We start from the raw sequence: 26169 nt of genomic DNA, 5'->3' as shown, positions 1-26169 counted from the left end.
GTTGAAATAAATAGACTGGGCAGCTTGTTCCGTTTGGATCCCCTCATTTGAAGAGGTTGACCTGATTTCTTGGATACCTGTAGATTGAATTAGCAGCCACCAGCCACTCGTACTAATACCTGAGTCAGCGTCACCCAGGGCGCCGTAAGATGCTAAACTCTGCTCCCGGTTCTCCGTCCCTGGCTCGACTCGATTCGTCCGATGGCCCTGGGGCAGCGCTACTGGTACACGCTTTCGGCAGTGGTTTCCTGATTGATGCAAGGGTCCAGGTCCAGGTCCAGCAGCTTGCGCAATACGATATGAACCAGACGCTGCGCGGAGAGCATCGGTGTTGGCGCACAAAAGTAGAAGTAGGAATCCCATTCTCTTGTCTTGAGGGTGAAGAAACGATTTTCCGGCCCGGCTGCTCCCTTGTCCGCTGCGCGCTTGCAACTTAATTTTAGCCTCGCTAAAGCAGAGACACGCACAGACCCACGGCTGCAATCTTCAACCAACCGCACACGCCCCCAATCCCCACTGTTTCTTTTTTGGGGCCTCAACTCGTCCACTCTGGTCTATTGTTAGTTCTGCGGCTTCACTGTCCTGTACTGTGCAGTGCTGGAAGAGCAAATTACAGGCACCAGACTGGACTCACCTCGATCCAACAGCTCGCCGCTAGGGCGGTCCGTCGCAAAAGAATGCGTACAGCAGGTGTAGCCTCTAAGAGCACTGGCTTTAATGCTCCCCTCTCCCCTCTCCCCTCTCCCCTCTATCCGGCTTCCATTCGATTCTGATGCCGAGCCAGCACCAACGGAGCCTCGCCTTTTGGTTCTCGACACTGGGCACATGGCTGCCAGGATATGCGTCTTATCTCGCATGCCCTCGTGCCTGGGACCTGATAAAACGAACAGACAGTTGAGCCCACACAAGATCCAGATGCAGCCGCTCCGCTTGCTTGCTTGCCCCCTCTCGTACCAAGGCTTCTGTCAGTTCCAGTAATACACTACTAATAATGGCAATATCGTCGTTCCCTCAGGCGTCTTATCCCATCTGGGTATAGAATTGTAAGCCCAACATCTTGCCAGCCGTTGGATCGGAGCTGAAAGAACCCTGTCGGAATCTTTCAAGCCGTGATTATGACAAAATACTTTGCCGCAATGGTGGTGCTACCTTGCTTATGGGGAAACAAAGCAAAGGTGTGGTAATGCTATCGGCGACATATCTCATTGTCTTCTGTGAAAAGATGCCTGCTGTCCTGGCTGCCCCCTGTTTGCCCACGGCTTTGGGAAGCCTAGTCTGATTGGGGTTTATAACATATTACACATTGCACAGTGTAACGACGTCGTCACCACCTTTGTAATCCAAAGGAATAATGTGTCACTTTGTCCACGGATTCAGCACTGTTGTGATCGCTGTATCGCCTATGCTGTCTGTTGAATGTAGATACGCTGCCTAGCATTGGCAAGATCGGCACCTTGTCGTGTACACCATCTGTTGGACACGCGTGCTCCGGCTAGACCAGATACACAATGGCACCTGGTGACTCGGTTGCCCTACTGCATACATTTTACTTCGGAGCCTTTAGGTAAGTAGAGGCAGCGGGGGAGTTGACTCCTCGAAAGAAAAAGCTGGAGATGGAACTTTCCAAAGTCGTTGAATCCATCATAGCCAGAGTGACCGGCGTTAAGCATCAGCATCGGCGACCTTGAGATCGGTACTCGTAAACTGAACGTCAACCTGGGATGGCGAGTGGGCCTCTGGCCACAAGAACGGAACATATTTTGTGACGACCCTGATCCTTCGGGACGCTAGGGTATAGCTTGCTACTCGTTGCAGGAGGTTGCGAAGGAAACATTGCAGATTAGCAGCTAGCTCGGCCACAACGCAATTGCTCAATTTTCACCAGCATTCAAACATCCATTGTAACTAATAGGTAGCCGCCGAGTGGGTTTGCTCCAGCGGTTATCTTGGCGGCACAAGAGGGCATGAGAAACATGCCCAGACTGGCATCCTTTTCTCGGCCCAGGCCCTTCCGGCGGTGTGATATCTCAGCATCTTCGCAGGCAGGCGTTTCAAGCCGAAACAAGCCACGAATTGTCTGGCCAAACTTCTGCATGCCGTGTTCAGCCATGTGTTACCACGAGCCCAATGTCGACCCTCAAAGGATTTGGTGTGGCGTGCTGTGCAAACTGTACTAGTCTTCACGGCCAAGCAATCCTTTGGGCTAGCCGTGCCAGCGTTCAACAGCGTGGGCAATCAATTGATTGATGCAACGAGCAGCCATGTTATATGCCTGATGCTGGCGGATGGCCGGCGGGCACTGTGCTCCAGTCTGGGCGGCTCTTCAACGGAAAGCATTTTGGGTAACTGTGTAAGCCAGTTCTGCTCTTGGCATGAAAGACAGCCAAGACAAACCTCGTGCGCGATTCTCAAGGAATTCGTGCGAGGCGCTCTTTCAATCTGCCGCAGATCTGATCAGTGGCTTGAGGGCCCCGGGGTTTTCTTTGAGCCTTATAGCAGTAGGCAGCTGTAGCGCGCCCCGTCTGTAATGAGACGCTGTGAGCATCCCACGCTGGGCTCAAGCTCAACCGTGCCACAGTCGCTGGAGGGCGCCGAAGCAGAAGCGAAGGCTAGCGCTAGTGGAACGGTGGTGCACATCCAGCGGGTGAAGAGGTCAAGTAATGCCGTCGGGCGTACGTGGCCTGACACAGCCGCGGGCGGCGGCGGCGATACGAGACGGTGCTAAACGCGGCGTTAATCAGCCACGCTGCTTGACGACCATTCCCTAGTACCAGAGTTCCTATTGGCCCTCAGGGTCGGACAACAGCCGATGCCCTTGTGGCACGTCGTCAAGGCAGTTCTGGCCCCTGCCTGCGAATCTGGGCATGGCCGAATTGGACACTGGGCTTTTCGAGCCGCCATTCTGGTTTCTGGTAACCGGTTTATAGTATCAGTTGAATTACCGAGAGCGTGCATTCACACGCAGATAGTCAGAGGCAGGCTATGACGCCTTGCTTCGTGGTGGGCCTGACCAAAAGTGGTATTTGCACAGGCACGTGTAGCTGGTAAGCAAGCTGACGTTTGTGGCGGACCGCTATTAGAGAGCACGGAAGTGCAAGCAGGCAGGAAGGCAGGCTCTGGTGATGATGAGCCTATCAACTTATCCGCAAACCCTGTCCATTCAGTGTCATGGCTGGTACGAGTACTCATAAGGCGTCTGTTAGGGTTCTTGTCCCACTTCGATGACAGAAGCGGGCAAGATCTGGGATCAGATGCCATTTCACGATCCCGGTATACACCGGCGACAGGTGCGAGTGCTGTAGCAAGGCCGAACAGGCTGGCTCTGACAGGCGAGCCGGTGTGACCATCACCCACAGGTGCCGTGTACCAAGGAGCCAGAGCCCGAGTGCTGTACGATGGTTTCGAGACGAGACGCTTCTATTCCGCCGATTTCTCGGACATAGTCGTCCACAGACCGATCTACTCGGATGCTGCAAGCACAGGTGACGGCCATATGTGCCCTTTGGATCGGGTATAGGCCGCGTTCACGCGGATAGCTGCTCACATTTGTGGCCGGCGACTGGCGGGATAGACGGCGAAAGCCCTGTGATGATTGGTGGCGCCTGGAGCTGGAGGCGGCCATGGATTGGCTATACAGGCGTAGGCGGACGCCGCGCGTTTCCGCATCAGGGTCTTGAAAACGGGTCGTGCTGGTTGGAATGGAGACTTGGCGACGATGGCGGCCGCGGCTCGCCTTTGGGAGGGTGGCACCCCTTGCGATGGCACCCGGATCGGTTGGGCGCAAAGGTGGAACAGTGCTCCGTGGGAAGGGATTGAGATGGGCGCAGCAGCGACAGGCCTGGGAGCCGAACAGGGGACAAACTGCGATGATGCATGAGAAGCAGAGGCAAAGCGTGCAGTTTAGAGCGTATGGAGCATTGGGAGCGTATCCAATCTGATCCCTTGTCGGCTTGGTCCTGGAGGCAAAACTGGATCTACTGGTATAGTTTTGGCATCACAGGCCCCGTACAGGGAGTATTTTCGAAGCGTGGTGAGGGATGAATAAAGATGAGAGGAGATGAATAGAACGATAGAAACAAGTTGGCTCAGAAAGCCTCGTAGTGCATTATGTGTATGAATATCTGAGAGAGTGCGAGAGTGGTGTTTTGCGAGGTGTCCAAGCGGGAAAAAAAAAAGTTCGTCCTTGTTGGGCCGTTGGGGTGGGAAGGAGCCCACGGCGATGTTCGAACGGTCTCGGGACCGTTCTTTCCTGGCGCTGTTGGCACTACGGCGTCCATGCCAACTTTAGTAACAATATTACGGTTGCCACTGCTACTTACCAGGTACCAACCTTGATCGCGGCGACGGTAGCGTATATAAGTATTACTGGTATGACCTGAGGTAACTGCTGGGTATATCCCCAAGGATACTATTTCGAGCCCTTGCTCAGCAGATTCCCCCCATGCTTTTCCTTACCTTACCTAGCACTCTTCGCCCTCCAGCGAACCCCCGTCCAAAGCAATTCGGCCATGGTTCGACGTGAGCACCAATGGAGTAGCATATTCCATATCTTGTACGTACAGGCATTTCGTCATTCCTGGTGCGTGGGCTTACGATACATGGACTCATACTTGCGCAAAGCAGGAACAAACAGCGGCGGCATCATCCCAATTGCTTCCCCGGCGCACTCAATTCGAGCGAAAAGAACGCTAGAAGACGGGCCAGGCGGCTTGGAAGACGGACACATAACATTGGAAGAGACTTGCGCCGTCCAGGTTCCGCGCGCTGCGCTCACTCCTCTGCGCTCCAGTAGCAGTAGTCTGTGGTAACCGAGAGAGCGGAGCCGCGGCAACACCGCTTACTGCGGTCACACCCATCTCCACCCCGGGGCGAATCGTGCTCGTTGCGAAACGACACTCGCGCTCAAATCTCGTCAGGACTTGCTGGGCCGGGCTCTGCAAAGCTTAGCACAGAGTGGGGGAGAGAGGCCAGGCCAGGCCAAACCACCGGACATGTCACGGCTAGACCCCCTTGCTACCCGCTGCCAGCTTTCTTTTGGTGCGAGCAGGTTCAGACTCGATGTTGCGCCCAAGCCCAAGACGCCTCTGCTCCGTGATGACGCTGTTGATGGGGCAAGCTGAGCCACGGGCCAGCGCTATCCGTACGAGCACTCAGACGGCGACCAAGACCAAGGTCTCTGGGTGATTTGTGTTCGTCTGTGTGCGAATGCCATCATATCATGGTTTCCAAGAGACAATCTAGAGCACGCCCCCCTCCATCGCGGAACACCGCTCCCTTGTTAGACCTCCGTGAGCGTAACCGAAAACTGCCGCCTCTGGGATTGCATATCCGTCTCGCTGGCTTTGTCTTACACTGGGACTGGCCATCGCACCACACCCTCCTACCATGGAGTTCGGAGGGCTCATGCAGCATCCACTCACACTTACGCCTTCGCGCGCATGCACGCACACACTTCTGCACTGTTCCAAGCACAGGCGCACCTGTACCACGCAATTTAGCAGCTTAGCAGTGATGTGGCTTTGGGCTGAGGCCCTGGCGCTCTGGCGAATTGCCACATGCGATGGCAGCCAGGTACCAGGGAGCTAGGTTCAAGGTTGCTGAGTCTGGACTAGCAGCGCTGCTACATGCAACGGGCGATTGTCGCTCTGGGAGAGGTGTTGGCGCACTCGGTTGGGTCCAGCGAGAAGCGCCGCCTATTAGCTCCCACGCTGGCCATGGGCCAAGTATTGGCTGTGACGCTTTCTCCATTCGCCGGACTGTGCCTTTGTGTGCTCGTACATACAGTACGGTGCCTGTCCGTCGAACGCGGGAGGGGGGTGGCCCTGGGGCCTGGAGGCAATGGCTGGGTTGGGTTGAGCGATCGACTGCAAAACGCTGCTTGGTTCTCGTACAGACTGCTTGACGACTGGTGGCATGCCATGCCCGTCCCATCTGGCCGTTCCCCAGGCCATGGCAGTAATCCACGGCGAGGCCCCATCATGTGCGTCCTTTTGATGCCCCGTCCGCGACCAACCCCGTGCCTTGGATGCATGCACTTGTACGGTGCCTGGCTTTGCCCATGTTGGCAACAAGGACGTTTCTGTCACTTTGTGTACCTGTACGAACAGTACTTCGTACATGCGTCAAAAGAGCCGCTTTCCCTAGGTGCATTTCGGTACATTTCCGGGTCTCTTTTGCGGACGTGGATCCTGTGTGTTTCTCGCCTGGCCTCAAAGGACCACCAGTTCAACAACCATATCTCCATATGTTCCCCCTCTCAGCCCACGTTGCCTCTGTGTCCCTGGAATTGATCCGCAAGCCTTTCCTTTACTCTCCTCTCCTCTCTCTCACCTCCTCCTCCCCATCCTCTCTTACGCTTCCCCTTGGAGGGCATTTGGTGCTTGCGGCGCAATACCTGTGGTTGCCTACCTGCGCCTTGTTGGCTATTCCGTATTCCTTACGCATTGGCCGCTGCTCTGCGCTGCTTGAACCCCAACGACTTGCTGTCATCTGTCGCTGGCGATAGATTCTTATAAGCAGACGATATCCTACACTCAACTCTTCATCGTTGATATACGATACGGTACAAGAATTGCACGGCCAAATAATTGCCAAGTTCCCCATTTTCGGAGTACAATCCAGGTACACGCCTCCAGGTCCGCTGAACTGAACTGGCCACCCCCCCTTGACTAGCAGGCGCAGTATAATCGCGCGTGTAAAAAAAAAAAAGCTACCTAAGCCCCCCAAGCGCGACTTAGAAACTTCGGCCAGGCCCCCAGCACTTCCGCCTCGACACCCTTCTCTCACCTCCCACTCCGGCTCCTCGACAACTGCACGCAGCAAAACTCTTTGGACTCGGGCCCGTCAAACGGCTTGCGCAACTCGGCCGTCGCCCAGCACCATCGACTTTTCGACGAGGATCCCAAAGAGCATCCAGAGGGCAAGAAGCTGTCTGTCGTCAAGCCGCATTGAACTGCAACCGGCCCTGATTCGCTCGCTCACTCACTCGTTTGCGCGTGCTCGCGCTCACCTGCGTTGGCCACAGTCAGCTCCGCACTCACTTTACCGCGGCGACAGCAACGAGCCTTGGTTGTTTTTTTCCGGCGAGAATTTCTGCAGGTTTGAGATTCTCTGCCGCGCGCCTTAATCTTTTATAGTTTCGCTTGGTGGGAGTGTGAATTTCGCTGCATAGCGGTGCCTGCTTGGATCTACTGGATCTACTCGCCCCAGTCTCACTTGCGCAGCTTTTGGTAGAGCTCACAGCTCGGGACTCCTAGTAGCACGGCAATCGTGATTTCGACGACTCAATACTCTTAAGGCGTCTTTTCTTTGGAACTCACTTTGTTGAAGCGAAAGCTATTAACTTTCCTCACCACCACTAATATTGAACAAGCACACTGTGCCCGGTGCCAAAAGAAACCGCTGCCAATACTTGTTTAACACACGGGTTCTAGACTTTGCATTGGTCGAAATTTTACCCTTCAGATTTTCTTTTGTGTCTAGTGTGTTGTGTGAGCGTCGGCGGCTATACTGCTACTGACACTTTCACCCAACATGTCTACCTTTACTGCTCTCAATGGCGCTTCATCCAAGCTGACAGAGTCTCCGGCGGCGCCGGGAGATAAAAGCTCTGTACCAGAAGATCGTCTCGCCGGTTCAGCAGCAGCCGCATCGGGATCAGCAGCCCCTGAACCATCAACAACGTCTCAAAGAGAGTCTTGGACTCCTCAAAGTGTGGAGAGGACTATTCACGTCGCGACCTATCCGCCAGAAATCGAAGGATCACATAAGCGTAAGCGTTCGGGATCCGTCGATATCCGGAGAGAAGGTCCAGCACAAGAGCGCACCCCAGAAACCGCAACGGTTCCATCGCACGAGGCTCGCGATCACTATGGCACCCCACAGAGAGATTACCGACCCTATGGTGATGAGCAGCGGGACCGCGATAAGGATTTGTGGTACTCACATCAATCTCGGGATGAGAGAAATCCTTATGAGACGCAGCAGAACTCGGCAATTTCGACGCAGAGCAACTCGGAGGAGCAGATCGGAGAAGCCCTGAGGCGAGCTACTGGCCAGATGGATCACAGCGACTACGGCGGCACAAGCCCTGATGGCGATGATCGATCAATCTCTCTTTACGGTGGTTCGTATACTGACCACAGAGGAGACTCGATGCTTCAGCATGATCCGAAGAAGCGAAAGCGGAACTTCAGCAACCGCACAAAAACTGGCTGCCTAACCTGCCGGAAGAGAAAGAAGAAGTGTGACGAACAGAAGCCTGAGTGTAAGTTCCTGCCATAGAGACGCTTTTTAACCCCCCTCGTGCTTTCTGCGAGCCTTATTCTTACAACGCCAACAGGCAGTAACTGCATTCGTGGTGCCTTCGTATGTGCTGGTTATCCGCCACAGAGGGGGCCAGGCTGGCAAAAGCCAGACAGCAAAGCCTCTGCAGTTCCACTCGAATCCAAAGACCCCAGCTACGTGCCCCCTGGTGCGTATGGCATGCCGCAGCCTCATCCGCAGCCTCACCAGCAACCCCAATCGCAGCCGCCTCCGCAGCCAGCCTCGGTGCCGGGACCGGGACCAGTGCCCGCCCCCTACGGACCCCAACCTGTGAAACGAGAGTCCGTGTCCCATTATCGCGGCCAGCCTCTCCGGATAGATCCCCCACAGAGCCGGCCAGTCATCATTTCGGACGACGACCGTCCAACGGCATCGACCATACCAAGTGCGTCCGTGACGAGCCCCGACAACAAGCTTTCTGCCCTGCCCTACACTCCCGCCAACGTCTTCCCCACGCCGGTAAGTGCAAACACTCAAGCACCGCCGTTTGGGGAGAGGATGGCAAAGGAGTATCAGCGGGTGCCTCCGCTGCACGACCTGAGCCGAACCGAGCCTGAAACACCCCATCCAAGCGCCCATCCAAGCAATCATCCAAGCAATCAGCTGCCGCAGATCAACATCCTGCATCCCACGAGGACAAACAGCCCGACGCCTCGACCCCAGCCGCCTGCAACCTCAAATGCACAGATGGCTGCGCAGCTAGCACTCTCGCACTCACAATTCCCTCTTCGACGGACCCAAAAGGAAGAGATGCTGTCGGGAAGGCAATTTTACCCGTTCGATAAGGAGCTCTGCCTTGAACGAGAGCGATGCGCTGCTGCCTGCTGGAGATTCAACAACCTCACGACACCCCCGACTAATGGTGTGTCTCCTGAGGAACGAGCCCGCCTCTTCCTTGAGATTCTACAGCCTCGAGATCCTGTCCGTGTGTCTCCCACCGAGGCGTCTCCGGTTACCAATGTTGGACGGGTCGGTCGCCATGTTGCTGTTGAAACCCCCTTTGTGTGCGACTATGGCTATAATATTTCTATCGGCAATGACGTCGTCATTGGACGGAACTGTACCATCAACGATGTCTGCGAGGTCAAAATTGGGGACAACTGTGTCCTCGGTCCCAACGTTAGCATCTTCACTGCCTCCCTTCCTATTGACCCTAAGAAGCGTCAAGGAGGACAGGGCCCGCAGTTTGGCAGACCTATTGTCATAGAGCAAGATTGCTGGATTGGTGGCGGTGCCATCATCTTGCCTGGCCGGACCATTGGCAAGGGAAGCACCGTAGGCGCCGGATCTATTGTTACCAAGGTATGTTTTGTGCGGCTCCGCCCCCGAGTGTGGAAACGGGCAATGTCATCGCTAACGGAATATTGTTCTACAGGATGTACCTCCCTTCACTATTGTGGCCGGGAATCCTGCACGCGTACTCCGCGGCATTGCCTCTTAATCTCAGTTTTCTGCTTTCCTTGAGGCGCATGCTTTTGCATCTAACGTTGTGATACCCAAGCGTGCGCGCGTAATGAAAACTTGTGTGTAAAAATACGCCAATTTCCTACGACATGTTTTATTTTTCCTTTTTAGCTCTTATTGTTTTTTCTTATTGCTATACTCCTTGTTTTGTTTCTCTCGTCATTTTTACAGGGATAAGAACGCAAAAAGTTTGAGTCGGCGTTGACGTTTAATGCAACGATCGTGGTACCTCGCGGACACGTGGGCGGAAATGGGAATTTGGGAGAGGCAAACTCATTCGGGACGGGATTAGCTGGGCTGGGCTTGGCTCTGGCGGATTAAACAGACGGGCCCCTCGGCTGAGGGATGCGATGGAAAGAGGTGTGTCGGGATTTTGTTGTTTAGCGATGGCTTTCTCTTTTTTGTGGTTATTTTGTGTGTTTGTTGCTCGAGCTACGAGAAGCACGAATAGTTTCTACTTTGGAGAGCATGAATAATGTGACTGGTGGTCCGTTTGGACAGGCTGTGAGACTTTTTCTTTCCTTTCCCTTTTCCTTTTTGCTAGTTGTTTTTGTGTGAAGTTTGCCTTATGACGATTTGCGTTTATTGTTTTCTTTTGTTTCATTGAGCACAGCGTCTGGATTAGAATGAGACCAATCAGATATATATTCCTGTTTATCAAATGCAAAGCTTGCTTCCTCTCTGCTAGCCAAAGGGCGATATTTACGTCAAAATTCATCATGAACAACATCCATGGTATATGTTGAGCGGCGAGTCTGCGTTCGTCTTCACTATGTCGTAACATGGGTATCGAGACTATCAATTGGTCAGTGGTCATCCAAATAGACGTAGATGTACAGCTTTCACCATCGTGTTGCCTCTTTTACTTACAAAGTACTGTTTCTTGGTTTTCTTCTTTGACATGATCCTCAATTGAAGAATAGGATGAGATAGGGTGAAAAAGGAAAAGTAAGGTCTACAAGCTCGTATCGGAAAAGAACCGTCTCCATTGTCTGGAATCGGACGATTGGATGTATTGGTCGAGAGAGCTCTAAGCCTGGCCGTCAATACATAACGCAAGAAGGGGCAAACCAAACAAAAAGACAATTTGAAGACAAAGGGGGAGGGGGCTGACATACCCAATCAAACGTGTCAATATTGGAAAACATCTCCTCAAAACTGGGCATAGCAACGCTCATATCGTTCCCAAACAGCGTGTCATCCGCGTCGTTACCGCCAACAGGCATAACTTGATGCATAGAGTCGTCTGTCATTGTAGGAACACTATCATAGTTTTGCAAAAGAGAAGAGCTGGGCGTGCTCATCATGGGCCCAGAATTTGTCGAGGTGGTTGTGGTGCTGGGGGAATCGATGCGGGTGAGAATGGCGTGGAGGACTCTGGAGGCGTGGAGGGCGTCGGCGGAGGTTGTGCTGCGGGCGGACCAGATGGAGTAGGCTGTGCGGAGGGTGGTTATGCGTTTGAGCCTTTCTTCTGAGCTGGAGAAGGTGTCAGTATATGTGTGTGTACGTGTTGGTATTTAGGGGGTTATGAGAGGGTCTTACTCTATGTCTGTGGACTCGCTGAGATCTAGGCAGATGATCATTGCCGCGAGCAGGAAATGATGGAGCGTCAGATTGGAAACCATGAATCTATCCTCGTACATCCTCCCTCCTGAGCCAGTCTCTACATCAAGCTCCGCCTGCATCTCGAGAATCATGAGCGCAGACTCCCTGCAGACCTGCCTCGAGGCATTGTACTCGGCATCGTGCTTGTGCGTTGTAAGGTAGGGCCGATGTAGTATACACAGGCTCTTGAGGTACATGAGTTCGAGCATCAGCCGGTGCATTATGGTATAGTTGGCATCGGTGAATGCCGTGTTGCGAATGGTGCGGATTCGTAGACACGCGGGTACAGACTCGTGCCACTCTCGTAGCTCCCGGTCGAGAGCAATCGTCTCGGAGTAAAGAGCCGGAGCTACGGCAAGGACATGGCGCACGACACGGCGCATGACGTAGCAGAGCTTGGACTTTGTGATGTAGGCGAGGATGGGGAGAGGATCTGTGGGTGGACGAGGCTCAGGTAAAGAAACGCAATCTTCGTCGAAGTCGTCGTCAGTGAGGTTTGTAGGATAGCCGACATCGCAAGTTTCCTGCGTGATGATGGGCGGCATGCCGTTTTGAAAGGAGAACAACAGGTCTGAGGATTGGATCAGGAACCAGGACCTGCGCCGCATCTCGGCCTCGAACGGCGTCATGGCTCTGCCGCCGGGGATCTTGGCCGGATCGCGGTGGTAGCCCTGTTTCTGCGCCAGTCGCGCGACCATGCCGTACACTGACCACAGTGAGGAGTCCGAGTCCATCTTCTGGACGTTGCGCGAGTGGGCCTGCATCAGGAGGGCTTCGACGGAGAAGCGCTTGCCCTTTAGGTACTGGCCGGCGATGAGGCACTGCGCGGCCTTGGCCATGTAGAAGCGCGAGTCTGGCGCTGACGATGATGGTGATGTGTCTGGCTCTTTGGTGTTGGCAATCATTGTGCCGATGCTGAGGATGGAGAACATGATGCTGATCCAGAGGAAGCCGGCCGACGAGGAATCCGCCCAGAAGGCGTCGTACCGGCGCTTGAACTGGTGCGTGTGGACGATGCACACGGCCGTGAACTTTGCCTTGAAGTAGGTCATGATGAGCTTATCTGCGTCCTGCCGCGACGGTAAGCTCTCCATGACCTCCTTGATCGTGATGGGCGGCACGTCTCCCAGCAGAACTTCCGGCTCGGCCGCCTCCTCCGGCGACGACCCGGACTCCTGATCGGCCACCAGAATGTCCTGGATATCGCGAATACTCTCGACCAACGCCGTCCAAGACGTCGCCCCGTGGTAGCTCGTCTCCGGCTGTTCGTCCTTATCACTTCCCGAGCGCCGCCTCTCGTCGTCTGCCTTCTTCTCCGCTAGCCCTCTCACCATCTGCTCCAGCTGGCTGAGCTTAATCTGAACATCCCGCCTGCTGCTACTCTTATCATACACCGACGCCGCCGATGACGATGCGGTTGAGCCGTACGAGCAGGCATCGCTGCCGCCGCGCTTCTCGCAAGCGCCGCAGGGATGTTGGCGGTCGCATCGGGACTTGCGGCGCTGGCAGGCCGTGCAGGAGACGGTTTGGCGGCAGCGCTTGACGCGGTGGGCGTCTGAGGCGCGGAAGACAGAGGTGAATTGCGAGATGCTGGGGTCGGGCATCAAGGCCTGTGAGGGTTTGAAATTTGTTGAACTGGGTGATTTGTATGAGATGCGGATTGTATGAGGCTGATGATGATGCCTCGGCTATGAGTGTTGGTGATGGCCTCAAAGATGCTAAAATGCTGTACACGGCGTTTTTCAATTGAGAATTATTGAGAATAAAAAGGAAGAGCGATTTAGCTCGTTTAAAGACGAGAATCTTTCATCGTCGAGGCTTGGCGACTCGGCCATCAGTGAGATGGAGGATATAATAAGTCTGAGTAAGTCCTAAATCCGAAACTTTGGAACGATGGGCTTTGGCCGGTCTTTCGCTCTTTAACTCCCTATAAATGTGGCGACAACTAATATCACATCCACAAGAGAAAAAAATGATTTAAAAAAAGATAACTCTTGAATCTGGTTTTCTATTCAATAGATGAGAGTGCTCTATTCTATCTGTTCCTAGCCGCCAATGCCAGAGATGTGTGTTATATAGCTCCCCCTTCCCTACTCCATGGTATCATATCATTTCGCCGTTATATAGTAAAAGAAGAAAAGAATCCCAAGTAGCGCCGAGATAATATGCTCAAGTGTACAAATCCACGCCGCGTTATTCATACAGATCCTCGCCCGCTATCTTTTGTCTATTCACGTCGATGATGCCTTCCATCATCTCTAGTGCCCGTCCCTGGTTCTTCAGCTTCCCAAACGCCTTGAAAGTAAATAGATCAGGCTTGAAGCCTGCCGCCTCCATATCCTGCAAGGTGGACACTGTCTTGTTGATGTTCTGCATTGCTGCATACCCCTTTGTAAGAGTGTTCCACGTCACAAGGTTTGGCTCAACGCCTTGCTCCTTCATAACATGAATCACCTGCTCCGCCAAAATCCGATCGCCACTGTTGAATAGACCGCGCACAAGAATACTGAATGTACACAGGCCGGGGGGTGGATGGACTGGAGCTGCGGCGCTTTTCTCCGTACCCTCTGTCGCATTTCTTTGTAAGTGGTCCTTCAGCATGTCTCCAAAAACCTGTAGCGCAGGTCGTGATAGCCCTCGTCTTTCCGTCATGGCCATGATGATGGTATCATGAATCAGGCTGCCCTGGTCCTTGATCAGCTGGGTGGCGAAGCTGTCTTTTCCGCCTTGCTCTTCTAGACGAGCCTTGAAGAATGCATAAAAAGCCATAAGATCATATGGGTTCTGCAGTGTCTTGACGTAGGCTCTCAGCATGATGGCTATCGTCGTTGTGTTAGGCTGCAGCTTCGGCTGGTTGCTTGGTGCGGAGAAGGACTTCTCAGTGAGAGGAACGATGGTTTCCAGAAAGTCCCACGTGCGCAGGTCATTGCTGTCAAACTTCTCCCCATCGTTGCCCGTTGTCTGTGTTAGCATCAGGGGTAAGGAGTCAGGTAGCCACCACTGCAGTGGTTCTAACTCAAACTTTTTTGCATATGCTCGTAGCATAGGACCAAATAGGGGATAGACCCAAGGTACAGCGAATCGCTTCACGCGGGATTCCATCTCTGCAAAATAAAACACGGCATGGAGGGCATTGTTAAGCACATCCACGTAGGGCGCATTAGCCGCTTTCGCAACATCAAGACTCTTCGCCACGTTTTCCACTCTGAGGCTCCCCTTGGCACCCCTGAAAATGGTGGACCAAGCCTTGGTATCTAACTGAACGCCAGACTCGGAAAATAACAATGCTAGCCGTATAGCCTCTTCAACTTCTCCCTGTTGGCATAAAGAGTCGAGAAAGGCAGTTGCATTGATGACATTGGGTACGAAACCCCTGTCCATGAAATATTCCAGAGTATCCTTGGCCGAGAAGGATGAGTTGCTCTCTGACGAACTTCCATGGGCTATTCGGCAATGTAACAGCGTAGTAATCGCGCTCGAGGGACTGGGCGCATTGAGATCTATCCCGCTGTCGGCGAGCCCCTTGAGAATCGCAAACGCCGTCTCTTTATGTGCCATGTCGCTGGCCAGTTTGCCTGCAAACTGTAGCAGCGTGTTTGGGTGCAGCTTAATGTTGGCCCTCTGCAGCATGCTATACAGTTCGTTTGCTTGTTCACTTGGTAGTTTGCGTGCAAAGAGACCGGCTGTCCGCTGCCCCAAGGGCACATGTCCCGTAGGCGCATCCTCTAAAATTTTCGCAACCAGTTCCAGCACTTCTTCCGCTCTAAGGGTCCGCTCACGCACATTTTTGATGCTGCTTAGGCGCAGACGCTGTGCAACAAAGAGGAGTACGTCGTTAATGGCGTAACCCGGTGGTAAGGGATCCAACGTAGCTTCCAACACCACGTGTGCCTTGTCGGGGCAACGATCCAGCGTCGAAAGCATAACCAAAGGCCACTGTTTGCGGCGGTCTTCCATCTCAAGGCCTTTCCAAGCCTGATGCATGTTACGAACACCATTGAGCTCAAATAGCCACTTTGCATTATCGCGCCATGGCCATGGCAACTTTGGGTCTTCCGGCTTATCTGGTCTGGAAACTTTGAAAAACTTGGTCTTCCAAGATCTAAATTCTTTTCGGGCAGATTGCCGTTCAGAATCAGGATGTCGATGTCGAACGTAACCCCATTGCGAATGCATCTCTCGCAGGTTCTTTAATTCTCGAGAAGCTTCTCGTGACGGCTCATCTAATTTCGAAGCTGCCTTGTCCACAGCTGCGAATCGGTTGGTAGGTTGCGCTTTGTGCGCAAGGGACCGATACAGCCTGTTGTATGTGATCGTATAACGCCTCTTTCTAATAAAGGAAGGTTGTTTCGGAGAATGTGACTTTGTTTTCAACTTTCTTCTGGAATGATTATGATTACTCGAGGGCAGTTGGTGTTCGTGTCGGCCGTTTCTATCTGATCTGGCGGCATGGTGTCTCAAGCGAGGCTCGTCTAGGTTGTCATGGCCATTTCCTCCATCGGCGGCCACCGTGGGGTCGATGGACTCTTGCGGACTCAGAGACGAGGTGAGATATTGCGTTTTTCGAGGTGAAATGCTATTTTCAAAGGACGGGACATATTTCTGCGGTGTATTCTGTGCTACAGAGCTGAGCGGCCGCAACAAAGGTCGGACGGCGAAGTGAATCCTCGGCCGAAGAAGACCGGCCGCATATACCGTCGAGCACCTGCATTTTAGGCGGCCGGCGCGGGCCATGAGTGCCGCTGGCATTGCAATGGAACAGTGGCCGACACACGGCCAGCAGTCTGCATGGTGCACTGCTGCGAGTCTCGAATTTGCTGGTTGATTGTCTCAGCAGTGGTTGGTTGAGGTTGAGGTTGAGGTTTGTCGCAAAGAATTATTTTAGCAGCGGTTGTTGGAAAATGTCCTCGGCCGCTAAAACTCTCGGAGAACAAGCGGCCCTGGCAGGCTTACCGGAGTAGGTACCTCCACTGTATTAACCGTGCCCCACCAAGCTTGAATTCGCTTTTCCATCCGCATCGCGAAAGTCTCTGAATTGAAATCGAAATCGACACAACTGCGCGTTACCACCAGAGCGCTGCAAGATGAATTCCCACAATAGCCTCAGCGCCGCTTCAGACGAGCGAAAAGCGCGTCTAGCGAAGCTCAAAAACCTCAAACGAAAACAGCCCATTGACGAAGTCGCCACTCCAGAAGGCGACAGAGACGCATCACCACCTGAAGCGCCTGACGTTGCGAAGCTACATCTTTCCGGCCGCAACTATGACTCCGAGACAAGAGGCCCCAAGCTCGGATTCGACGCGCCGCCGACGCTCGCTCAAGAAAAACCTACGTTGGAGGAGCAGGCTGCAGAGGTGGAGGCCGAGGTCAGGGAGCAAGCTGCGGAGGAGGCGCGAGACGACAAGGGCCTGGATCTGTTCAAACTGCAACCGAAGAAGCCGAATTGGGATTTGAAACGGAATCTAGGCAAGAAATTGGAGGTGCTGAATGTGCGGACGGATAACGCAATCGCCAAGTTGGTTCGAGAACGAGTCTTGGGTGCTCAAAAGGCGGCTCAGAAGACGGCAGAGGCAGGCAACGGCAATCTAGATGGAGACGCTGCTGGCGTTGACGGCGTCGCTCTTGTGGAGGGTCTCAGGGTTCGAGAACAAGAAGAGCAAGAAGAAGAACAGAGAGAACGCGAGGAAGAGGAAGCATTGGGTCTGTGAAGGAGGTTGGAATTTGGAGGTACTGTATGTAATTACTTTGATGTTTGCTATACTATCGCATGGGCCGGAGTTTTTGTTTTTGGACATTACGGCTAATATTTACGTTCGGCCAAATTAAGATACCCAATCATCTTCCACCCATATTCATAGACTGTGTCAGTGCTAATCGTTTGCTAAAGGGGCTGAGACTTCGCTCTCGTGGCGCCTCTCTGGGCGGTGCTCTTCCTTGCCCTCCACCACGCCCTCCACCACGCCCTCCGCGACGGCCGCCGCGCTGGGGGGCGTCTTCATCTCGCCTTCGATACGGCCGATCATCTTGCTGTGGTGATCTCGATCGTGAATCTGACCAGCTTCGCCGCCTGCCGTGACGTCTCCCGGGCTCCTGGTCACGCTGGCGCTGTCGAGGGGGCGAAACATCGTCTTCCCGGCCATGAGAGGGCTGTCCCCGGCGACCTCTATCTCCTCGCGGGAGATCCTCACGCGAAGGAGATGGGCTATCGCGTGATACTGAACGCCGCTCTCGTCGCGGAGGTGACGGGCTTCGGCTGTAGCTGCGATCACTTGCTAAGTCAGGGCTGTGTCCCCGTCGGTCAGGAGTAGGAGACCTAGTTCTTCGCCTGGGCGGCGGAGAGCGAGAGTCTCTTGAGGCATCTGTAGAGATGGTTGACACTGAATGTGAAGATACTGATCTTCGGCGCCTGGAACCTGCATCTAGCAGCTCATCCTCGCGCTCCTCAAGCTCTCGCTTCCTTTCCCGCTCAGCCTCTATCTTGGCAAGCTCTTCATCTGCAACACCCTTCCTGTGATAGTGTTAGCTGGTTGATCCATCCAAGCGGTTTTGCATGCTGCTCACTTTTTCTCCAAGGGATTTGGAGTATCACTTGTCAGCTTAGGGACGAGTTTGGGATTGCGAAGCTGCTGAGAGCGTGAAGGCCGAGAGACATATGGCCGTTCCTGCGTGGACGACTTGCACTCATATGAATAATGCCGTGCTAAGCATGTTAGTTCACATAGCTTCATCAAAAAATAGGTTGCTGGTACATATCTCGTTTCAAGCATTTTTGGCACTGGACATTGGCTGGTGTCGACCGGCTGGGTCCTCCACGGCCCCTGGCCCCGAACATGGTTGATGAAATAGAGCAAAGTGAAAGTCGCGAAGGATTGTGAAAAGGCGGATGGCCGTGTTTGGTGACGCGAAGAAAGGCGTTTCAAGTTGAATGAGAAGTGCTCAAACACAGCCTCAGCATGTCTGAGTTCGAATTGGATACTGTCTTAGAGATACCAGGGATTGGGTTCTAGTGTAGTACAGAGTCTTCAGTGCGCTGTTGGTCTGTTCAGCGCGCACGCGAGCCTACAGCCAAGGTACCTGGACTCCAAGGGAGAACAGCCTCAGACCGCAACAGCTCACGTGACCAGCTGGGCGCCAATGTTGTATCCTGCGAATGTGTAACTGCAATTTACAAAGATCATATATGTACATATGACATGGAAGTTTACTGAATTCGACGTTATTTCTTGATATTTGTTCGCAGTTAGAGACAGAGAGAAATAGTATTCTTCAAATAACCAAATCGAAAGTTTCGTGGCAGTGACCTTATGCAGTAGAGATGTAAAAAAAAAAGTTAAGAGCAGCGTTTGCCTTACGTAATCACCACACACTTTGCATCTCTGGCGCTGTACCGGCGCTAAGACAATCTGAGCTCCCTCTCGAGATTTGTAACTGCAGATTCTCCTCGCCCTCACCGCGATGACATCGGCCTGAACTGCGACTTGGGCGCTCCGATCTGCTTGTTTTCCCGTCAAGGTTGTCCCATAGGCGCTGGGGGAGCCACCCGAAATCCATCGCTGTAAGTCAAAGTCCACGTTCCGCTGCAAACCCGCAATGTCCACCCCTCTCAGGGATAACCTCGTTTTGGGACACCCCTCCACAAGAAAGTCCTGTCATCGCCCTGGCCTGCACCGCCAGTGGCCCATTTCCGTCTCGCGCGCAGCAGGCTGATTGACTGACTGCTTCTCCAGGCTGCGAGGTGAATCCGACCTGCCAGTACGCCTCCCCGGCCCCTCGAACCGACGCTGAGAAAATCTTGATTCGTCTCGTCTCGCCTCGCCTCGCCGTTCGCCAAGACATTGACCAACTTACAACAATGTACTTCCTACTACGACAATGAGCACCTGCACTCTGTTCTTGATCTTCTGGCTCGTTCCCATTGATTCTGCTTCTTGATCTTGTCTTGTCTACGGTCTTTCCCGCCCATTTTCGATCGATTTCGGCATCAGTCGTCGGGCGCCTTTTGGATTGCGACGCCAACCGTCGAAAAAAACGAAAAGAAAAAAACGTTCCTTCTCTGCCTTGTATTCCGCCTTGTTATACACCAGCCATTGACCTCAAGTAAGCGATCTCAAGGCTGTAAGTATCTACTATTATGGCGACAATCTCCTCTGGTTTACCTAAACGCTCCTTTGCAAATGTAAGTGTTCTGCGCTGTCCCCTTCTCAGACGCCGTTGTCATTGGGAGGCCCTGACGACTGACCAATAACCTTCATACACGCAGATAGCTGCGTCTGTAGCGACGGAAAACCCCTCAGCTCCATCCACAAGTCGATCGACGATGCAGCCAAAGGATCACTCAGCTGCCGATAAAGTATCGCCTACTGGCGAGTCCACAGAGTCTCCGCCGCCAGCCATCTCATCGCCCCAGTCGGTGAATCCAATACCAACGGATATTCCTGGAGCCATGGAGAAAGTTGTGGAGTCTTTAGATGACCTCAGACTTGGAACAAATGTTCCAAGTCTGGTGGTTGATGGTAGCAACTCATCTGCCGCCGCCCGATCGCAGGCTGTCTTCAGCCGGGCTAGCGGCTCGGACGACTCTCAAAAGGCTGATTCCAGCTCGGAACTGGGTACCAAGCCACCCAGTCTAGATGGGAAGAGCATAACTTCTGGCACTACTTTTGCCCTTGACGAAAAGGAGTCTCTCCGTCCAGATGACAGCGCCAGTGTCAAGGCTGCTGCCGAGGATGACGATTCTTTCTCGATCCGGGGATCTCTGATTGCTGGCTCTCGCATGAGTTCAGATTTTGCCGCTAGAACGAGAGGCATTCAGCTTGGAGATATGCCAGATCGGCGATTGGCCCAACCAGTGGCTGGAGCTCATGGACATGGTATTCTTACACCTCAGAGCACATCGTCTGAGCAGCCAGCACAGAACCCATTGAGAAGTGCAAGTGGCTCATCAGATGCTTTAAATGTTATATACAGACAAGCCCCCGATGATAAACTACTAGAAGCTTTGGCGGCTCCGAGAGACCGACTTTTCCTTCTCAGATTAGAGAAAGATGTCATTGACTTTGTCCAAGATTCCAAGCAAGTCAACCCTTTTCTAATTTTGATAACTCCAGCTAACGTACAGTGTAGGGAGCCATATATGGACCTTCCTCCATCGAACTCGTTTTGTAGAATGTTGACCCATAAACTGGCTGACTACTACCACATGACGCATTCTTATGAGCCCCATATTGGCTCTGTTCGTATCTTCAGGACACCCTTTTGTCGAGTGCCACCCTCGCTAGCAACAATGATACCTCAAACAACTGTATCAACTAGCAGCACTCCTCCGCCAGCAGTTCTACCAAGGAAGATCATGCGCCGCGGACAAGATGAAGAGGGAGGTGGCGCCAGTGCTGGGGCCTCCAAGACTACTTCAGAGAATGGGAGCGATTCCAAGGACAAACTGCCGCTGGCCAGTCAAAAGTATGTTGCGAGCGTCAGGAACAAAACAGAGAAGAAGAAACAGGGCAGATTATTAACCCTTTCATAGGTTGTCCCGAGAAGAGCGAGAAGAGATGTACAAGCTGGCTAGGCAGCGGATTTTTGGAAGCTCGGAAGATACGACATCTGGTAAGTGGCTTACTCTCTCGAGTGCGCCGAAATCTGGCTGCTAATGCTTTCTACCAGAGATTGACGGCGAATACGGCATATCCCGGACAAGCTCAGTTTCTGCCAACAACAGATCAACTACCAGTAAAAAGGGAAAGCCTCCTAAACAGCGGCGTGATGATACCGACGGCTTTGACTCTAGACGCCAGTACACGCCTTATTGGGGACCACAACAGCAAACATGGGTGTCACAGCCGCCTAGTCAGTTCGTCCCCCCCGCGAACGGGCAGTTTACTCCGCAACCTGTTCCATCGTACCCTGCTCAGGTGGCACCCATGTATGGCCAGCAACCTGGATATCCGGCCGTGCAAGGAATGGTGTCGAATGCAGGTCCGCCTTATCAAACCCCACCTCAGGTATGTAATTCATCTCAATGCCTACCGATGGTTCCAAAACTGATATCTGATACTAGCAATATGCACCGCAGCCCGTACAGCAACGATACCCCCCGACTGGAAGCCCAATGACAGCTTACGGCTCGCCGATTATCCCTGGAGCTCCTCCACCGCCGAACTGGCAACCCGGTTACAGTCCCGCTCTCTATCCGCCTAGAGGCCCTACTCCCAGTGGCCCTCATTCACAGAGCGGTATTCCGTATGCATTTGGACAGCTACCTGCGAATTCCAACCCTCACGACCCCAAGAGTCAGCATCCAATTCCAGGAAGCTACAATAGGAATCACGCTTTCAACCCCAAGACTCAATCTTTTGTGCCGGGATCGAACGGCATGCCACCGCCGATGCAGCCGCTCCACCCGCCCTTCACGGCGCCGGGCTCTCACCACAGCAGCCCGCAGATTGGGACTCCTCATCTGGCCTATGGTGGATATCCGTCGGTCATGCCCCCTCATCCGTATGCCGGGGGATACAACATGGCCCGTCAGGGTTCGAACAATTCCATTGCCGCATATCATACTCCGCCCCCTCTAGTCGCGCCGCCCCACGTCCAGCATATGCCACCGACCATGCAAAGCCTGCAACATATACCACCTCCCCAGCATATACCCCAGAACCAGCAGGCGCATGCTCTGGGACGAGCAAACGTCCCCCAGGGACCGAATCAAATGTTTAGTAGTAGTCATTTACCCACGTACGGTAATCCTGCCTCGTTGCCGCAGAAGCCGGCCACTGGAATTTAATGAGCATCATACGGCGTTCACCCGCAAACGAGAAAGAAAGCGTCTACTCTTTTCTTGTATGACATTGTTTTTTCACCCCTTTCCGTGTACTTAGGTACCATCTTTTTTTTCTCTAATACTTTGTTGTATTGGAGTCTTTTTACCAGATCTCTAGCATTTCTATAGACTTTTACGGAGCAATCGAGATAATGATCCCGTGCCATCCACATCTGCACTTGACCTGATGATGCATGTGTCTTGTTGAGAATGAATAGCTTTATCTAGTATAAAGGAGCGGCACTCTAATGACAACTGACTTGGCTATAGCAGCAAAATGATAGGTTTCTTGGCTTTACACGCATATTCTATAATACATCCAACTTTTCCTCTAGACATTGGCAGATCTCCAATCAACAACTGCCATATAAATCTCAATCACACTTCATCTTCTCTCCACAAGTAACAGTCTCATTCTTTAATAACGTCACTCCTCAGAATCCCCATCACACACTCATCCAGCACCTCTCCATCCTTCTCTAAAGCCCCTCTCCTTACACCCTCCAAAACGAATCCGCATTTCCTCAAAACCTTCTGACTCGCCTCGTTCCTCGCATACGCAAAGGCCTCAATCCTATTCAACCTCGGCCAAGTCTTAAACGTCCACGGCACAACCGCCTTCGCAAACTCCGTCGCATAGCCCTTCCCCCACGCCGACGGCGTGAACCAGTATCCGAGCTCCCACGTGCGGTAATACACGTCGCCTTTACTCTCCAGGCCCGCCCCTCCGATAAAGAGCGGCTCAGAGGAATTGTTGTGGCCAGAGTTTGGCTTGACGAAGATGGCCATGGCGTGAGGGTAGCCTTCCTCGGAGAAGACGAAGTTGGTGAGGTAGCTCTCCGCGTCGGCGAGGTTGTAGGGCATGGGGAAGCGGTCTCGCAGGTTGGACGCGATGGAGGGGAAGTTTGCTGCTAATGCGAGCGCGGGGGCGTCTGAGGGGTGCCAACGGCGGATGATGAGGTTTTCCGTCTCGAGGAGGATTGTGCCGGGCTCGTTGCTGGGAGGGGAGGGAGAGGAGAGGACTCTGTTGGGGGCCATTTTGCCTGCTGGTTTTTTGTGAGGCGGGATCACATTGATGTGCAAGGGATTGAATTTTGAAGAGAGAATGAAGGGGGACGAAGGGGGCTATATATAGGCAGATTGGGACGTGGTTGTAGTTGAGGTTGGATGATTCTGTATTAGGAGGTTGAGCCGATGAGTCAAAGGATCCTTTGCGCGCTAAGTAACTCACCGTCAAACAACAGAGTTCACATGATGATAAGCACCCTTGGAGTCATGCCGAATGAAAAAAAACATTTATAGCTGCGCTGCGTTTCAATTATTTTATTTCTTTTAACATAAGTCACGGCCGTTTTTTCTAAGCCGCGCTGTCTCATATATGGCAACATCATGACGCATCTCAACACGAAATCGGTGGTCCTCCTCGATTAAGCTCCGTTGCGGTAAACCTGCGCCCCTTGGTTTCTAAACATGATTGTATCTCTCCGTTGCAGTAGCATTAGCGACCGATTCAAGGCCTGTTCGCTGTAACCCTTCCCTTCTACCATTTCTCTTCGCAGTGTGGCTAGACTGGTGCTCCATCCAATGGGCAGTCGTCGCTTCAACTCAGCCTCAAGACGGCTCACTTCGTCATTCATTTCACGGCTGCCTTGGTTGCTGCCTTGGTTGACTGCGTCCATGGTAGAGCAAAGGAAAAGGCGGATGGCCTCGTCGACGTGTGCTTCGGTGGCAATTGGCGAGAGGGTGAGTTTGGCGAGCGATTCTGTTATTCGGACAATGGCCTCGAGTTGACGGACAGTGATGGGGATGGAGGATCTTGTGTTGGCTTCAATCTCGGCGGCGTGGACTTGTCGTCGGATGGAGACGAAGTGAGAGGACAGCTTCTCGGCGGCCTCAGGGCTCAGTCGAGGAGCGCATCGTCTAAAATAAACATGTTAGTAACATTGGATATTGAAAGCAACGAAGAGAAAAGGAAGGAAACATACGTTTTGCAGTAGGTAATGTATCGTCGCATCTTCTGCACGGGAATCTCAGACTCGGCTACATCCTCGGCACCGCGGCCATCCATATGAATGCCCATGACGTGCTTAGCCATCCTCTCATCCTTTTCTCGGCTGTGATCGTCCTTGACAATGAAGATCATGTCAAAACGAGACAGAATGGTTGTTTGGAAGTCGATATTCTCTCCAGGCGTCTTCATGTCGTCGTAACGTCCGAAAATAGGGTTAGCAGCCGCAAGAACCGACGTCCTGGCGTTGAGAATCGTGGTGATACCGGCCTTGGCAATCGATATCGTTTGCTGTTCCATGGCTTCGTGAATGGCTACTCTGTCCTCGTCTCGCATCTTGTCGAACTCGTCAATGCACACAACACCACCATCAGCGAGCACCATGGCACCACCTTCCAGATAGAATTCTCTTGTTGACTGATCACGTTGAACAGAGGCCGTCAGACCAGCCGCTGATGAACCCTTTCCGGATGTATAGATGGAAATCGGAGCTGCCTTTTCAACAAACTTTAGGAGTTGTGACTTTGCAGTACCTGGGTCACCGAGAAGCAGCACATTGATGTCACCTCTCAGTCTCATGCCGTCGGGTAAAATCTTCTTTGATCCGCCGAGAAGCAGACAGAGGATGGCCTTTTTGATGTCTCGGTTGCCATAGATGGACGGGGCAATGCAATCCGCCATGATGTTGTACAGGTCTGGCCGTCTGCTCAACTCTAAGAACTCTTGTTCCTCTTCTTCTGAAAATGTAGCGTTTCCTTTGGCGGCTTGGTCAATGTCCGTCTGGATTCCCACAGCTCTGAGGTATGGTGTTCGAATAGCAACTGCACCCCCCGTTGACGAGTTTTTAGACGCCTTATTCTGATAAATGGAAAAGATACCCATCACAGTACACCGAGAGCCAGGGACCACTCGATTTGTTAAATATCTATCAGCGGTGATGAGCACATGGCGAGGCAGTTCTCCCACAGGGACCTGATCGGGGGCCTCCTGAAGCTTAATAACCTGCTGATCAACGAAGCGACACTTCTCGTGCAGGACAAAGTAGGGATCTAGTGGACAGGTAGGTGTAGGATCCTTGGGAAGACGCTTCCGCCCGCATTGTCTGGGCAGTGTGACTCCTGTGAAGCCGCCGAGGATAGGAAGCACCTGGGAATGGCTGCAGTTTCTGCACTGAATGTTTAACTCGGTGGCTTTTGAGGACATGACGGAAGCTCCAATCACAATGCCCGGCACGCGGACCATTCGGGCAATTGTCATGGAATCGAGATTGCGAATCGACACATCGTCCGCATCGGAATGTAACAGAAGCTGGTGGTCGGGAAGGTCGACATTCTTTTCGTGGGGGAACACAATTCGATGTGTGCATTTCTTCAACGCTGCTTCGAACTAACCAATTGATTCTTTGTCAACTCTGCTCGCCTTCAAGACAGGTCAGGGGGGCACCCACGAGAGGAATAATTTCGGCAGGCTCTGACACTAGTCTATGTGCAAGCTCTTCATTGAAGCTGATTAGATCCTTAATATCGACATCGCAGTAGAACTTTTTCAGCAGCGCATTTTCTCTCAGCTGGTCTCTGCATACAAATTCAGTCAGTCGGGGGATTCCTCGTGTCTTTGGAGTGCAGCTGTGCTATTACCGATAGACAAAGTTGTTGTCGAGGCGGAAATCCAGGATGAATGTTTCCAGCTGGGACTGCAGCTGCAGCCTGGTGTCGTCGACATCGCCAAAGTTGGACTCGTACACGCGAGCCGAATACACAGACTGACGATCCATGATGTGATGTGATGCTCGCCGTGACAAATCAAATTGCGTCAGTGTCGGACAGGAAGCAAAGTTCGACGATTTATTTGATGCTCAACCCAAGCTCTGCTGGGTACAAACCTGAACTGAAGGGTTGGCGGGGCAAATCTGGCTACAGGGACTCGACGCGCCTAGAAAAGAGACGCG

At 52.9% G+C, this 26169-nt stretch overlaps 10 protein-coding genes across 10 annotated transcripts; 3 read left to right on the top strand and 7 right to left on the bottom strand.

Annotated features, from left to right (window-relative positions):
* Positions 1 to 4536: 4536 nt before the first annotated feature.
* V8C40DRAFT_233862 (uncharacterized protein) lies at positions 4537 to 4739 on the bottom strand. The gene has a single exon (XM_083213468.1). It carries the CDS (start codon positions 4724 to 4726, stop codon positions 4571 to 4573), a length of 156 nt encoding a protein of 51 aa, XP_083078224.1. The 5' UTR covers positions 4727 to 4739; the 3' UTR covers positions 4537 to 4570.
* A 2794-nt stretch (positions 4740 to 7533) lies between these two features.
* On the top strand, positions 7534 to 9766 carry V8C40DRAFT_261863 (uncharacterized protein; the record flags this gene model as incomplete). The annotated part of the gene is made up of 3 exons (XM_083219306.1): positions 7534 to 8266; positions 8342 to 9627; positions 9701 to 9766. 3 exons carry the CDS (start codon positions 7534 to 7536, stop codon positions 9764 to 9766), a joined length of 2085 nt encoding a protein of 694 aa, XP_083078223.1.
* Positions 9767 to 10016: 250 nt separating this feature from the next.
* V8C40DRAFT_102665 (uncharacterized protein) lies at positions 10017 to 10740 on the bottom strand. Its single transcript, XM_083210681.1, has 2 exons — positions 10660 to 10740; positions 10017 to 10584 (listed from the first exon to the last, which is right to left on the bottom strand). The coding sequence occupies exon 2, from the start codon at positions 10571 to 10573 to the stop codon at positions 10244 to 10246; it is 330 nt and encodes a 109-aa protein (XP_083078222.1). The 5' UTR covers positions 10574 to 10584; positions 10660 to 10740; the 3' UTR covers positions 10017 to 10243.
* On the bottom strand, positions 10230 to 13223 carry V8C40DRAFT_102647 (uncharacterized protein). Its single transcript, XM_083210680.1, has 4 exons — positions 11332 to 13223; positions 10908 to 11265; positions 10660 to 10819; positions 10230 to 10584 (listed from the first exon to the last, which is right to left on the bottom strand). The coding sequence occupies exons 1-3, from the start codon at positions 12996 to 12998 to the stop codon at positions 10745 to 10747; spliced, it is 2100 nt and encodes a 699-aa protein (XP_083078221.1). The 5' UTR covers positions 12999 to 13223; the 3' UTR covers positions 10230 to 10584; positions 10660 to 10744.
* Positions 13224 to 13382: 159 nt separating this feature from the next.
* V8C40DRAFT_233857 (uncharacterized protein) lies at positions 13383 to 16260 on the bottom strand. The gene has a single exon (XM_083213467.1). It carries the CDS (start codon positions 16141 to 16143, stop codon positions 13588 to 13590), a length of 2556 nt encoding a protein of 851 aa, XP_083078220.1. The 5' UTR covers positions 16144 to 16260; the 3' UTR covers positions 13383 to 13587.
* Positions 16261 to 16392: 132 nt separating this feature from the next.
* V8C40DRAFT_233856 (cwf18 pre-mRNA splicing factor-domain-containing protein) lies at positions 16393 to 17242 on the top strand. The gene has a single exon (XM_083213466.1). The coding sequence runs from the start codon at positions 16479 to 16481 to the stop codon at positions 17100 to 17102; it is 624 nt and encodes a 207-aa protein (XP_083078219.1). The 5' UTR covers positions 16393 to 16478; the 3' UTR covers positions 17103 to 17242.
* V8C40DRAFT_233855 (zinc knuckle-domain-containing protein) lies at positions 17094 to 18496 on the bottom strand. The gene is made up of 3 exons (XM_083213465.1): positions 18148 to 18496; positions 17956 to 18091; positions 17094 to 17902 (listed from the first exon to the last, which is right to left on the bottom strand). Exons 1-3 carry the CDS (start codon positions 18224 to 18226, stop codon positions 17230 to 17232), a joined length of 888 nt encoding a protein of 295 aa, XP_083078218.1. The 5' UTR covers positions 18227 to 18496; the 3' UTR covers positions 17094 to 17229.
* A 314-nt stretch (positions 18497 to 18810) lies between these two features.
* Positions 18811 to 22406, top strand: V8C40DRAFT_233853 (uncharacterized protein). The gene is made up of 7 exons (XM_083213464.1): positions 18811 to 18949; positions 19122 to 19570; positions 19655 to 20466; positions 20518 to 20853; positions 20921 to 21000; positions 21058 to 21395; positions 21452 to 22406. Exons 2-7 carry the CDS (start codon positions 19526 to 19528, stop codon positions 22175 to 22177), a joined length of 2337 nt encoding a protein of 778 aa, XP_083078217.1. The 5' UTR covers positions 18811 to 18949; positions 19122 to 19525; the 3' UTR covers positions 22178 to 22406.
* Positions 22406 to 23418, bottom strand: V8C40DRAFT_233851 (GNAT family N-acetyltransferase). Its single transcript, XM_083213463.1, has one exon. It carries the CDS (start codon positions 23249 to 23251, stop codon positions 22625 to 22627), a length of 627 nt encoding a protein of 208 aa, XP_083078216.1. The 5' UTR covers positions 23252 to 23418; the 3' UTR covers positions 22406 to 22624.
* On the bottom strand, positions 23418 to 26118 carry V8C40DRAFT_233847 (MCM DNA helicase complex subunit MCM5). Its single transcript, XM_083213462.1, has 4 exons — positions 25859 to 26118; positions 25669 to 25795; positions 24199 to 25607; positions 23418 to 24133 (listed from the first exon to the last, which is right to left on the bottom strand). Exons 1-4 carry the CDS (start codon positions 25993 to 25995, stop codon positions 23641 to 23643), a joined length of 2166 nt encoding a protein of 721 aa, XP_083078215.1. The 5' UTR covers positions 25996 to 26118; the 3' UTR covers positions 23418 to 23640.
* Between the last annotated feature and the right edge of the window lie 51 nt (positions 26119 to 26169).

This window comes from Trichoderma camerunense (assembly GCF_050948025.1).
Source record: "Trichoderma camerunense strain CBS 138272 chromosome Unknown V8C40scaffold_2, whole genome shotgun sequence".
Lineage (NCBI taxonomy): Eukaryota > Fungi > Ascomycota > Sordariomycetes > Hypocreales > Hypocreaceae > Trichoderma > Trichoderma camerunense.
This window is presented reverse-complemented; position numbering and strand designations above follow the sequence as displayed.

What these genes read in the sequence shown, in the direction of transcription:
- V8C40DRAFT_233862 (XM_083213468.1), bottom strand. Translation starts at nt 4,726, where the DNA reads ATGTGTCCGTCTTCCAAGCCGCCTGGCCCGTCTTCTAGCGTTCTTTTC.
- V8C40DRAFT_102665 (XM_083210681.1), bottom strand. Translation starts at nt 10,573, where the DNA reads ATGTTACGACATAGTGAAGACGAACGCAGACTCGCCGCTCAACATATA.
- V8C40DRAFT_102647 (XM_083210680.1), bottom strand. Translation starts at nt 12,998, where the DNA reads ATGCCCGACCCCAGCATCTCGCAATTCACCTCTGTCTTCCGCGCCTCA. An exon ending in AGCGAGTCCACAGACATAGA is followed by an intron (nt 11,266 to 11,331) that starts GTAAGACCCTCT and finishes CACCTTCTCCAG; the next exon opens with CTCAGAAGAAAGGCTCAAAC. An exon ending in ATATTGACACGTTTGATTGG is followed by an intron (nt 10,820 to 10,907) that starts GTATGTCAGCCC and finishes GGCCAGGCTTAG; the next exon opens with AGCTCTCTCGACCAATACAT.
- V8C40DRAFT_233857 (XM_083213467.1), bottom strand. Translation starts at nt 16,143, where the DNA reads ATGCCAGCGGCACTCATGGCCCGCGCCGGCCGCCTAAAATGCAGGTGC.
- V8C40DRAFT_233856 (XM_083213466.1), top strand. Translation starts at nt 16,479, where the DNA reads ATGAATTCCCACAATAGCCTCAGCGCCGCTTCAGACGAGCGAAAAGCG.
- V8C40DRAFT_233855 (XM_083213465.1), bottom strand. Translation starts at nt 18,226, where the DNA reads ATGTTCGGGGCCAGGGGCCGTGGAGGACCCAGCCGGTCGACACCAGCC. An exon ending in CCAAAAATGCTTGAAACGAG is followed by an intron (nt 18,092 to 18,147) that starts ATATGTACCAGC and finishes CATGCTTAGCAC; the next exon opens with GGCATTATTCATATGAGTGC. An exon ending in CCAAATCCCTTGGAGAAAAA is followed by an intron (nt 17,903 to 17,955) that starts GTGAGCAGCATG and finishes ACACTATCACAG; the next exon opens with GAAGGGTGTTGCAGATGAAG.
- V8C40DRAFT_233853 (XM_083213464.1), top strand. Translation starts at nt 19,526, where the DNA reads ATGGCGACAATCTCCTCTGGTTTACCTAAACGCTCCTTTGCAAAT. An exon ending in CTGCCGCTGGCCAGTCAAAA is followed by an intron (nt 20,854 to 20,920) that starts GTATGTTGCGAG and finishes ACCCTTTCATAG; the next exon opens with GTTGTCCCGAGAAGAGCGAG. An exon ending in CTTATCAAACCCCACCTCAG is followed by an intron (nt 21,396 to 21,451) that starts GTATGTAATTCA and finishes ATCTGATACTAG; the next exon opens with CAATATGCACCGCAGCCCGT.
- V8C40DRAFT_233851 (XM_083213463.1), bottom strand. Translation starts at nt 23,251, where the DNA reads ATGGCCCCCAACAGAGTCCTCTCCTCTCCCTCCCCTCCCAGCAACGAG.
- V8C40DRAFT_233847 (XM_083213462.1), bottom strand. Translation starts at nt 25,995, where the DNA reads ATGGATCGTCAGTCTGTGTATTCGGCTCGCGTGTACGAGTCCAACTTT. An exon ending in GACAACAACTTTGTCTATCG is followed by an intron (nt 25,796 to 25,858) that starts GTAATAGCACAG and finishes ATTTGTATGCAG; the next exon opens with AGACCAGCTGAGAGAAAATG. An exon ending in TACATTACCTACTGCAAAAC is followed by an intron (nt 24,134 to 24,198) that starts GTATGTTTCCTT and finishes TGTTTATTTTAG; the next exon opens with ACGATGCGCTCCTCGACTGA.